The 12856-nt window shown below is 41.6% G+C and overlaps 1 protein-coding gene across 8 annotated transcripts in view; it reads left to right on the top strand.

Annotated features, from left to right (window-relative positions):
• The first annotated feature begins 200 nt into the window (after positions 1-200).
• The window catches only part of EML5 (EMAP like 5), a 136664-nt gene continuing 124008 nt past the window's right edge, over positions 201-12856 (top strand). For all 8 annotated transcript variants that reach the window (XR_006886284.1, XM_046647089.1, XM_046647088.1 and 5 more), the window contains exon 1: positions 201-809. Coding sequence is in view for 7 of the 8 variants with exons in the window: in XM_046647089.1 (XP_046503045.1) it covers positions 613-809 (197 nt within the window). In the remaining variant the exon portion in view is untranslated. The remainder of the gene's footprint in view (positions 810-12856) is intronic.

Below are 12856 nucleotides of genomic sequence, written 5' to 3'. Positions count from 1 at the left end.
GAGCGACGGCGCGGGCACGGCGACCCACCGCCAGCCCCCAGGGCTCCCCGCGCTTGCTCGGACCCCAGCTGGGAGGGGCGGGGCGGGACGAGCGCAGGCGGCGGCGGCGGCGACGGCAGGGAGGGGGCGGGGCCGCGCGCGGCCGCGCACCCGCTGCTGTCCTCGGCTCGGGGGCGCGCGGCGCGTGCTCGGCGGGCCGGAGGACGCGGCCGCCGCGGAGGGGCGCGAACGCCGCCGGTGACCCGGGAAGGGAGCAAGGCGCGCGGGCGGCGGCTGAGGAGTGGAGGCAGGAGGCGGGCCGTCGCTCGGCGGCACTCGCACCTCGGCGCTGCGGGCTGAGGAGACGAGGCGAGCACCCCCTTGCCGGCCGGCGGCGCCCGCGGCCCTCAGCATGTTCCGCGAGGCGAGGGGTTTCCTCCCGCCCGTGGGCTGAGGCGGCGGCGGCGGCCAGGGGAAGCGACATGCACCTGCCAGGCGCGGCTTAGAGGACGCGGCAGGCGGGGGAGTCCCGGCCGCCAGCGGAGGGCTTTCTTCGCCGGGCCGCCTCCTGCTTCCCGCGGCCCGGGGCCCGAGCCGGAGCCGGAGCCGGAGCGGCGGGGTGGGCGCCCCGACATGGCGGCCCGGAGCGCCCCGAGCTGCCACCTGCGGCTCGAGTGGGTGTACGGCTACCGGGGCCACCAGTGCCGCAACAACCTCTACTACACGGCGGCCAAGGAGATCGTGTACTTCGTGGCGGGCGTCGGCGTGGTGTACAGCCCGCGGGAGCACCGGCAGAAGTTCTACCGGGGCCACAGCGACGACATCATCAGGTACCGAGGGCCGGGGGTGGCCGCCGATCCCCGCGGACCGCCCGCGGAGTTTGCACTTGCCTGTCCTTGCGGGGGCGAGGACCCGCTCCTGCGGGGAGCATCGCCCCAGCAGGAAACCCGCAACTGTCTGGTCCCAAACCCACCCGACAGACCTTTCCCCATCTTCGTGTCCTGGAGTCTCTCCCTCGGGTCGGTGCGGTGACACCGAGTCCGCGGATCCCCTGGGCGTCCGGTTTTATGGCTTTGCACCCTTTTCCCTCCGTCAATGTATGAAAACTGCAAAAAGATTTATTTTGGTGGCACTTGACTCCTTTAAATCCCATCAGAGATTCCTGATTAAACGCGTTCTTGAAACCAGGGCGAAAGCTACCTAATAGAGAACTGATAAAAGTACCGCAAGCTGTAGGCTGGTCCTGGGGAGCGCGCCCAGGTGCATCCTGGAGGGCACTCACCTCTTGGCCATAAGAATTAGTTCAGGTTTCACTGTCTGCTGTTATCATCAGATAGAAAAGAAGCCCGCAACCTTCAGGCTATTCACTGGACATTAAAATTTGCACACCTAAAGGCAGTTTGGGGGTAGGTTTTATCTGAAAAAGCTGCTAAAAATGATTCCACTGGTTTCCCGTTCTTTTATTCCTTCTTCATTAAGCTACTTCTAATTAAGTTTACTTTTGTATTTTAATTTAAATCACAATTTTTGTTTGCATTTTTATTCTTCTTGGGCAGTATCTTAGAGTTGGTCCCAGTGCTTGTTTACATATCTTGAACGATTGGTGTATTTGAAATGTGATTTTCAATCAGTGTCTCAGAATTTTTGTGGCAAATAAAGTTAAAAGCTACAGAAATTATTCTAGGTTGTTGATTATTGTCTCAAGCGCAGCATTTGTGACCTTGACAGAGGAGAATATATTTAAAAACATTTTGAGACTATATGTGTGTGCTGCTTCTGGGTTTTTAACAGAGGCTCTGTGATTGGATTTCGTTACTCAGCTTTATTCCCTTATTTATGTTGCACAGGATTTAGATTGGGCATTTCAAATCCAGTATCTCGGTTTGATGTCTTGTAGGCAAGAAGCTCTGGTATTTAAATTCTGTCGATAACAAAGTTGCTCTTCTGTGTTGCATCTCTGTACATCGGTGATCTGTAAGAGGGAAAAGGGGGGCTATGACAAACAAAAACAAAAGGTAGGACAAGATGGAGTGAAGATAAAGAGAGCAAAAATTGAGATTGTGGAATAAGCAATGAGGTGGTATTTTTGGTTCATTTGTTGTTCTTCACCCCAAGAGTGGACTTTACCCCAGTTCCTTGTCTTTTTCGCTAATCCTTTCCAGTTTCTCTGTTCTTTTCCATATGTTGGATCTCACGCAGTACAGGGGATAGCAGCTTTACCTAGTTGAAGCAGGCTTGACTGAAGCCCTCCTCTGGATGCTCAGTCTATTCGGTTGAATTCAGTAGGTGGGGTAGGTGAGAAGGATTTTGAAGTCTTCTCATGGTGCATCCTTTTGTTTTTACTACTTGGTCGTTGACAGCAGTATGGTATGAAAGCTTTCTGAAATGAGATATGATTTATTTGATGGGATAAATTATGTTTTGTTTATTCTAGCAGTAATTAAAAGCTGTATTATATGTTACATCACTTGAGTGTTTGTAATTGTGTTTCCATCAACTGTAAGGAAGTAATGCCTTTGCCTTCGTTTGGCACAACCCATACATATATCTCAAGATATTTCAAATGACAAATTAATATTTTGCTGTAATTAGATACTGCTTATGATTTTATGCAAATGATTTTATCCTTAAAATAATGTATAACACCATAAAAAGATTTCCTGAAAAATTGCAGTGGGGTAGTAAAATCTAAATCATATAGCATTGGTGGCACAAATGTAATGCGTACTAAGAATATAACTTAGAAATCAGTCAAAGGGATCTGGAAATTCTATTTCAAACAATAATGACAGAGATAATTCTTGTTTGTGAAATAGATCAGGCAAGTGTTCGAACCTTTCACTTTTTTTCAGTTCAAAGTTTGAAATATAAGTATAGAAACTACAGTGGTTTTTCAGTTATGTCCCAGCAGAAAATGTAGTATTCATAAATGTGATGCATGGTGGAAAACAATGTTGCTGTAATGTAAGCCTTAGTAATAAAAAGTCATTGCTGTTTTTATCGTCTGTTTTGTTTCCACATTTGCTTGAAACTTTGGTAAAAGTTTTTGGTCAAATATAACTTAGTTTGGGGCTAAGACTATTCCAGATTGAGCAGGTCATTGTCCTTAGGTTTTAAAAATGTAAGTGCTGTATTGGTTGTAAAGACTGAATCATGACCAGTCTATCATTTGTTTCTCAATTCTCCTGTCATCTTGTTATATCTAGTATTGCCAACGGTGGTGCCACGTGACTTTTTATCATTTTGTCTGTGTTGCTTATAGTTGTCTGTCTTCTTTTTGCCATATATCTCTATACACTTCTTTAGTAATTTATCCTTTAGTTATATTTATTTCAGTGCTACTGAATTATGTAGAAATTTATTTAGAAATTAGCTTCACTGTCAGAAATAATACAGGAATTTTAGAGTTAATTTTTCTTAGTTTTTTTCCTGAGTCTCAAGTTATATTGATAAAATTCTCCAGTTGTTAAGTGTTTATTACAGGTTTAAGGCTAAGTTATAAAATGTACTAGACTACCACCAGTTTTAGTGTAAGATGCACACCTATAGCTTTGTCTGTATTTTGCAACTTTTGCCAGTTGTCTTCCCAAAGGATGTGATAGCTTTTAAAATTTATTTTTCTGCTTACTGCCCGTCAACATGTTTTTGACAAGTTTATTCTTGAAATAGTAGATATTATTGACAGTTTTCAAATCATTTATCACCAGTAGAGACCATTGATGGAATATAGCTAGCTTGGTGCATTTTGGTACGACTGTTTTTTCCTTTAGACAAAAATGAAAAGTGTAGCTCTTTTCTTCAGTTGTGGTAGGTAGTGTTCTTAAGAAAGAAAACTGATCAAGCCTCACCATAATCTAGTAAATATGATTTTTTTTTTTTAAAGATTTTATTTTTTCCTTTTTCTCCCCAAAGCCCCCCGGTACATAGTTGTGTATTCTTCGTTGTGGGTTCCTCTAGTTGTGGCATGTGGGATGCTGCCTCAGCGTGGTCTGACGAGCAGTGCCATGTCCGCGCCCAGGATTCGAACCGACGAAACACTGGGCCGCCTGCAGCGGAGCGCGCGAACTTAACCACTCGGCCACGGGGCCAGCCCCTAAATATGATTTTTTAACAGCTCTGTATTTATGGTATGAAAACATCATTTATTCAACACAAGTCAAAATTGTAGTTGGCAAAGCAATTCAGAATGTATGATGTTTCTGTGGTAGATCAGTATTTTTTGTGTTTATAGGGGTTGAGGGTAGCAAATTTTTAAGGTCTGGCAGGAATTACTACAAACCTACTTGTTGTCCAGTTAATGCTTCCAGATATGTGGTCAGTATTTCCCAAAACTGGCTGATCATCAGAATCATTTAAGGAACTTTTTGCCAATTTCTAACCTTTTCCTCAGGTGCACTAAGTCAGAATCCTGTAGGTTTGGAGCCCAGAAATCTGTTTTTTGAAAGTGCCCCAGATGATTCTGTTTGGGAAGCACGCTGCCAATCTGTATCCCAAAACATGCATGCCTAGAATTCTTAACATAAGCAGTTTGAGAAATGGATGTAAACCCTCCCCTCAACCTGGTACTAGAATTTTCTTAAGCATTGTGTAATATCTAGAAACAGTACTTCAGAAAGTATTAGAATACATACAGATTTAGTAAAATGTCTCTCTGTTTAAGTAACTGGAGTTAGGTGAGCTTAATTTTCACAGACTATATAATCTGTAAAATTTCATTTTATGTGTCTGGATATCAAAGTGTTTATGGTTATTTGTTTTTCAAATACTGCATAATTTAAGGGATAAAATTAAGACATGTTTTTGGGGAAAGGTAGGAATTATCTAGGATAATAGTTCAAATTGTCATAAATGTACATTAAATGTATCTTTATTGTTTACTTAGGGAAAAGCCAAATTTTTAGATTCACATCATAGTTATTTTCCTTTATTTTATATTTCATGTCAAATATGCAGATAACTAATAAAATGTATTTTGGATGTATTAAGGAAAACATATGGAATAATACATTCTTAGAAACTATTAAGAGCTTGCTGTTCTTTCAAGGGCTTTTGACTCATCAAAGAAATGTTTATTGACCATCTGCTTTGTGCAAAGGTCCCTGCCTTAAGGTGTTCAGAGTTTAAAGACACAGTCAAGTAAAGAGTCACTTAGAATACTATGTATACTATGGATAGCACTAGTATACCTGTGATAGGGTGTGTACTTGGGACATAACAGTTCATAATGATGTTTCCTGCTGAGCATAATACCTAAGCTGAGTCTTTAAGGAAAACAGGGAGGAAGAGTCATCAGAAGAAGTGAGTGAAGGTCTCCCATTCTGGGAAGAGGGAGCATGGTATGCAGTGGTCTTGTGTTGAGAGAGAATATTTGGAAGAATTGTTTGTACTGACTATCTTCAGTTCTTTCTCTCCCGTTCAGTCTTGGCTCCACCCTGTTTCACCATAGCGGCTCGTGTCAAGGTCACCAGTGACCTCCACGTTGCCATATCCAGTGGTTAATTCTCTGTTCTCATCTTTTTTGATTTATCATCTTCATTTGCCACAGTGGGTCACTCTCACCTTCTTGAGACACTTTAAGTGGTACCTGGGACACATCTTAGTGTAGAAATAGGTATTTATTGGTTCACTTATTCTTTCAGAAAATATTTATTGAGCACTTATTATTTGTCAGGAACTATTCTTAGCACTGGAGATACAGCAGTGAACCAAAAGGATGAAATTTCCAACCTTCATGGAACTTATATCTACTGGGGCTGGGGGTTGGCGGGGTGGGTGGTAAGACAGAGAATAAGCAAGCTAAATTATATTTTTAAAAACAGGAAAGTGAGATAGAGACTATTGGGAACAGTTTAGATAGGTATTTGGATAGGATTGACAGGAAGGCTTCACTGTAAAGTACAAAGGTAACACGAGTAGAGACTTGGAGGTGAGGGACTGTGCTGTGTGGATATTTGAGGGAAGGACCTTTCAGGCAAAGGGACTGCCAAGTGCAAATGCCCTGAAGTGAAATGCCTAGTGTGTTTGAGGAACAGTTAGAAAGTTAGTGTGGCTAGAGTGCAGTGAATTTGTGTGAACGTAGTCAGAAATGAGGTCTGATGAAGTGATGGTGGTGGGGGCAGATTGGGTAGGACCTTATAGGCTATCGAGAGGATTTTACCCTTCCCATCTGAGACTGGAAGTTATGGGAACAATTTAATCAAATTAATGACATAATTTGACTTAATGGTTTAACAAGGTCTCTCTGGCTTCTATACTGAGAACAGACTGAGAGAGAGGGGCAGGATGGAAGCAGAGAAACCACTTAGGAGACTGTTGCAATAATCCAGTCAAGAGATAATTGGAGGCTTGAACCAGCATGGTAACAGTGGAAGTAGTGAGAAAGGGTCAGATATATTTTGAAGATAGAGGTGGCATGATTTACTGATGGATCAGATATAAATTGTGACAGAAAGGAAAGGTGAATGATGTTTGCAGTTTTTGGCCAGAACGGCTGAAAGAATGGAATTGTCAGTTACTGAATTGGGAATGACTGTGGGAAGAGTAAGTTTTCTGTTTTGGGAGAAAGAAGATCATGAGCTCTGTTTTAGAAGCGTTCCATTTGAGATACTAATAGACAACCAAATTTCGGTTGCAAATTAGGCAGTTGAACATATGTGTCTGTAATTCAGGGAAGCAGTCTGGGCTGGTATAAACTTGGGTGTTATCAGCATATAGATAGTGTTTAAAGCCATGAACCTGGATGAGATCACTGAGGGAGTAAGTATAGATAAAGGATCTAAAAAGTGGATTCCTGTGGTACTCCAACATTTAAATACAGGGGAGGTAAACAAGAACTGACAAAAATGTGGCCAAAGAGGCAGGAGGAAAACCAAGAGAGTGTGAAGTCATGGAAGTCAAGTGAAAAGAGTATTTCAGGGAGAAAGAAGTGATCAGCTCTATCAAGTGAGGTGAGGAGTGCTTCACCTTAGTGGGAAATGTTAGCTGTTTTGCAATAATTACATTGTAATCGCAAGACTCTCTTGGAGACTGTGTGTGTTCCCCGGTTCAGGGGAATGGGAAGGGGTAGGGAGCAGAAAGAAGTTGTCAAAATGAGTTGTCATTATTAGTATACAAAACTGGCCTCCTTCAAGATTGTCCCAGCAGCTTCTAGTTTGCTTGGTTATTGAAAAATGGCGCATGGCCTGCCGCCCTACATCCTTGCTATTTAAAGGTGTAGTCCTCAGACTAGCAAACGTCAGCATCACATGGGAGCTCATTAAAAATGCAGATTTCAAACCCCACCCCAGACCTATTGAATTAGACTCTAAATTTTAACAACATTCTCAGGTAATTTGTAAGCATATTAAAGTTTCAAAAGCTCACTCTAGGTCTGTGGTTTTCAAAGCATTATCCTTTAACCAGCAGCATTAGTATCACCTGGAAACTTGTTAGAAATAAAAATTCTCAGGCTTCACTTCAGACCTAATCGGAAACTTTAGGTATGGGGCCCAGCAGTCCATTTTAGTCATCTCCAGGTGATATTGATGTATTTTAAAGTTTGAAAACCACTGCTCTCGATTGCGATTCTCAGCCCTGGCTGCATATTAGAATCACTTGGAGAATTAAAAATGAAGCAAACATAATAAAACCACCAGTGGCTAAGTCTCATTCTTAGAAATTTTGATTTAATTTGGTTAGGGTGGGTCTCAGGTATAGTTTCTTTGTTGTTTGCTTCTGTTTTTAATTTTTAAGCTTCCCAGATGAGTCTAACATGCAGCCAGTGTTGAAAACCACTACTCTACATATAGTAGTAATCCATATTTAGCTGGTGGGCTAGAAAGTCAACCTCAGAAAACTCAGGGCCTAGCCAAATTTATTCACTTGCTCTTATGCATCATATAACAATGTGGATCATTTGCTAAGTATTAAGATCCCTTTAAAAACTTGGGACCTCTTGCCTAAGGTCCTCCCATTCTGGACATCCTTGATTGGAGATTACCCAAAAAAGCAATCCTTGCTATGATTTTCTGTTGATGGATCTGCTCAGTATCATCATGGGCTGAAAATACTAAAAGACACATATTTTGTATTGTTCGTCCAGAAAAATGGTCACTCACTGGGGACCTGGAAGGTTCATTTAGTGGGCAAAATTAGGTGCATCCTGGATGGTATCAAGTGAGGTGTAACCCAGTGCCCCAGGTGATGATTTCAACAGACTTAGGGAACAGTTGCAGTGGCTTCGGCTGAGTGATTTGGGCCATGGAAAGCCCAAGATTGTCTACTGATAAATTTCTATTTTGGAGCCAGGATCTGCTCCAGTCAGAAGTAGACCAAATATCCAATATGTTAGCATTTGATCCAGGATGTTAATATGTTAAAATTTAGTATAAATGCCCGTCAGAAGGACAAATCACCCCCACTCTATGAAATTGTACAGTGGATATATTCACATGGAGAGTGAAAATAGCACCCTAGGTTCATGTCCAATCAGGGCAAAGTAGCTGGGATATTGTGCTTCGTAGGGCTTGAGGTCACGTTGCCACTAACCAAGCATGAAGGAGCCACTAATAGCTGACTGACTTCTCTTTAGGCCAGCCAGTGGCCTCCTTTGTGTCTTCAGTATGGGTCAGTATTCTGAGACATCATAGGACTGGCAAAGGGTTATACCTAGCCAGCGTAAAGAAACTATCTTGGCTACAGTGGTATCTATTTTAATTATAGGGTGACATATGATACTACCGTATTGGCCAAAATAGCAAGAACTGGTACAAAAGCCTTAATAGCTCGTGGATTTCCTATCTACGGTATCACTCTCAGGTGGCCAGTGTAATTTAAAGGTGGATTGGATTGTTAAAAGATCAAGTGAAATATCATGTCCACCTTACAACACTATCTGAGGTAACAAGCATAGGGGAAAACATTAAATAATTCCTTGGTGGCGTTTGACTCCTAGAACCAGGGGATAGGCATGAGACTGAAGATTGACATTGCACCCTGGATCTAGCTATTTTGGAGGCCATTGGCACGCTCAATTCATCATACTACCACAAAATGCGTAATTTTTTTTTTCTGGGATGGACAGCTCATAATGCTGGGTTGGCAAACAAGGGGTTGTGATTGTAGGAGGTGTTAACTCAGATTTCACTCTAAAAGTTACCTTGTTCTTCACAATCGGGGGAGAATACCTGATTTTACTTCCATTCAGAGGCTGGGGGATATAGGGATAAAGCAAAGAGACAGGTTGGTTGCGAGATGAGAATTCTGGATTCTATCATTGCCAAGGGGTGGATGGCTCAAACTCTTGATGGAAAGGGAGATGTCATGGGTACTGGACACGTGGAATGTGTGGCAGAACAGGGAGCACCTAATTGAAATTAAAGGCCCAGAAATAAATTGACGGCAAGAGAAGTGTACGTAGCCTGTTCCCCAGATCATTTGGAAGAACTGAGATGCGCAGTTGCCATAGGTCTCCTTGTCAAGGAAATCCTGCTGCCCTTCCTGTTCCTGGGAATCATGTACCTACTTCACTTCCCAGCCAACAAGGACATTCAGTCTCTGCCTCAAATCCGTTGGAATCTATCTTTTTTCATCACTATGAGAGAATTTTCTTTCTTGGTCAGGAGATACAGTACTAGACACCATTGCCTCTGGTGTGGAAGCTCACATTACATATTCATTTCAATCACTCAAAGTCCATAGTTTACCTTAGGGTTCACTCTTGGTGGTGTACATTCTGTGAGTTTGGACAAATGTATAATGATGTGTAGCCATCATTATAATATCATACAGAGAATTTTCACTGCCCCAAAAATCCTCTGTGCTTTGCTTATTTACTACCCCACACCCTACAACCACTAATGTTTTTACTGTCCCCATAGTTTTGCCTTTTTCAGAATGTCATATAGTTGGAATCATACAATATATAGCCTTTTCAGATGGACTTCTTTCACTTAGTAATATGCATTTATGCTTCCTCCATGTCTTTTGATAGCTCGATAGTGCATTTCTTTTTTGGTGCTGAATAATGTTCCATTGGATGTACAAGGTTTGTTTATCCATTCACCAGCTGAAGGACATCTTGGTTGTTTCCAGGTTTTGGCATTTATGAATAAAGCTGCTGTAAACATCCATGAGCAGATTTTTGTGTGGACACAAGTTTTCAACTCCTTTGGGTAAATACAAAAGAGCACAATTACTGGATTATATGGTAAGAGGATGTTTAGTTTTGTAAGAAACAGCCAAACTGTCTTTCAAAGTGGCTGTAGTGTTTTGCCTTCCCACTAGCAATGCATGAGAATTCCTGTTGCTCCACCTCCTTGTCGCATTCGGTGTTGTCTGTGTTCCGGATTTTGGCTATTCTAGTAGGTATGTAGAATAATCTCATTGTTTTTATTTGCATTTCTCTGATGACATATGATGAGCATCTTTTCATATGCTTATTTGCCATCTGTATATCTTCTTTGGTGAGGAGTATGTTAAGGTCTTTGGCCTGATGTTTAATTGGGTTTTTTGTTTTTGAGTGTTAAGAGTTCTTTGTGTATTTTGGATAAGAGTCGTTTATCAGATGTGTCTTTTGCAAATGTTTCCTCCCAGTCTGTGGCTGTCTTCTAATGATGTTGACATTGTCTTTCATAGATCAGAAGTTTTTTATTTTAATGAAGTCCAGTTTATCAGTTGTTTCTTTCATGGATCGTTTTTTTGGTTGTGTATCTAAAAAGGCATCACCATATCCAAGGTCATCTAGGTTTTCTCCTATGTTGCCTTCTAGGAATTTTATAGTTTTACATTTATATTTAATATAATATATAAATATTATTATATATTTATAATATATATAATTTATATAATATATTATATATATATAAAATATAGTTTTATATTTAGATCTATGATCCATTTTGATTTAATTTTTGTGAAGGGTGTAAGGTCTGTGTCCAAATTCACTTTTTGTATGTGCATATCCAGTTGCAGCACTGTTTGTTGAAGAGATTATCTTTGATCCATTGTATTGCCTTTGCTCCTTTATCACAGATCAGTTGATTATATTTATGGAGATCTGTTTCTGGTCTTTCTGTTCTGTTCCACTGATCTATTTGTCTGTTCTTTTGCCACTACCACACTGTCTTGATTGCTATAACTTTATAGTGAGTCTTGAAGTTGGATAGTGTCAGTCCTCCAACTTTGTTCTTCCTCTTCAATATTGTGTTGGCTATTCTGCATTTTTTGCCTCTCCATGTAGACTTTCAAATCAGTTTGTCAATATCCATAAAATAACTTGCTGGGATTTTGAGTGGGATTGCATTGTTGGTTCACAGCCTCAGGAATTCCCCTGATGAAAGTTCGTAACTGTCCCCTGTACATGGAAGGCAGGGAGAGACTGAAGAAAGAGGCAGTTTTAATAAGCAAGGGAACTTACACGTGTCTTGGGCGACCACAAGATGAGTAGATCTCCATACCTACCTGCCAGAATCTTTAGAGTTTATATAGAGGCTTTAATGGGATTCAGTCATGTATACAGTCCAGATGGTCTCAATAACACATTACTCTCTCAAGGCTGTGTCCTTGAAGTGGATCCTTGTATAGGAATAGTGGGCACAAGGTACATTCCAAGGACAGGGGAGTGGGAAGTAGCCTCTGATTGCCTGAGGTCAACCAGTGGCTGTGTCCTCTCCATGATCTCCCAACATGCATTGACTCTGAAGATCAAGTTGGGAAGAAGTGACATCTTGACAGTATTGAGTCTCACTATCTATGAACATAGAATATCTCTTCATTTAGTTAGTTCTTCTTTGAATTCATTTATCAGAGTTTTGTAGTTTCCCTCATTAAGATTTTATATTTATTTTGTTAGATTTACACCTAAGTATTTCAGTTTTTTTGGGGCTAATGTAAATGGTATTGTATTTTTAATTTCAAATTCCACTTGTTCATTGTCAGGATATAGAAAAGCAATTAACGTTTATATATTAACCTTGTATTCTGCAACCTTGCTATAATTGCTTATTAGTTCTAGGAGTTTTTTTGCTGATTCTTTTGGATTTTCTATGCAGACAATCATGTTATCTGCAAAAAGACAGTTTTATGTCTTCCTTCCCAATATGTGTACCTTTTATATCCTTTTCTTACCTTATTGCATTAGCAAGGACTTCCAGTACAGTGTTGAAGAGGAATGGTGAGAGGGGACATTCTTGATTTGTACCTGATCTTAGTGGGAAAGCTTAGGGTTTCTCACTATGAGGAGATGTTAGCTGTAGGTTTTTTCTTTTTTCAAGGACGATTAGCCCTGTGCTAACATCTGCTGCCAATCCTCCTCTTTTTCCTGAGGAAGACTGGCCCTGAGCTAGTATCCGTGCCCATCTTCCTCCACTTTATATGTGGGATGCCTCCCACAGCATGGCTTGCCAGGTGGTGCCATGTCCGCACCCAGGATCTGAACCGGCAAACTCCGGGCCACTGAAGCAGAACATGCACACTTAACTACTGTGCCACCGGGCCAGCTCCTAGTTGTTAGCTGTAGGTTTTTTGTGGGTACTCTTTTTTATTTTTGGTGAGGAAGATTGGCCCAGAGCTAACGTCTGTGCCAATCTTCCTTTACTTTGTATGTGGGGTGCCACCACAGCATGACTTGATGAGCAGTGTGTAGGTCCACATCTGGGATCCGAACCTGCGAACCCCAGGTCACTGAACCAGAGCATGTGAATTTAACCACTATGCCACTGGGCTAGTCCTTGGATATTCTTGATCATGTTGACAAAGCTCCTGTGTATTCCTGGTTTCCTGAGAGTTTTCATCATAAATGGGTGTTGGCATTTGTCAGATGCTTTTTCTGTATCTGTTGATATGATCATGTGATTTTTCATTTTTAGGCTATTGATGTGATGGATTACATTAATTGACT

This window comes from Equus quagga, chromosome 20 (assembly GCF_021613505.1).
Source record: "Equus quagga isolate Etosha38 chromosome 20, UCLA_HA_Equagga_1.0, whole genome shotgun sequence".
NCBI lineage: Eukaryota > Metazoa > Chordata > Mammalia > Perissodactyla > Equidae > Equus > Equus quagga.
The sequence above is the reverse complement of the archived record's forward strand: the minus strand, read 5'-3'. Positions and strand labels throughout refer to the sequence as shown.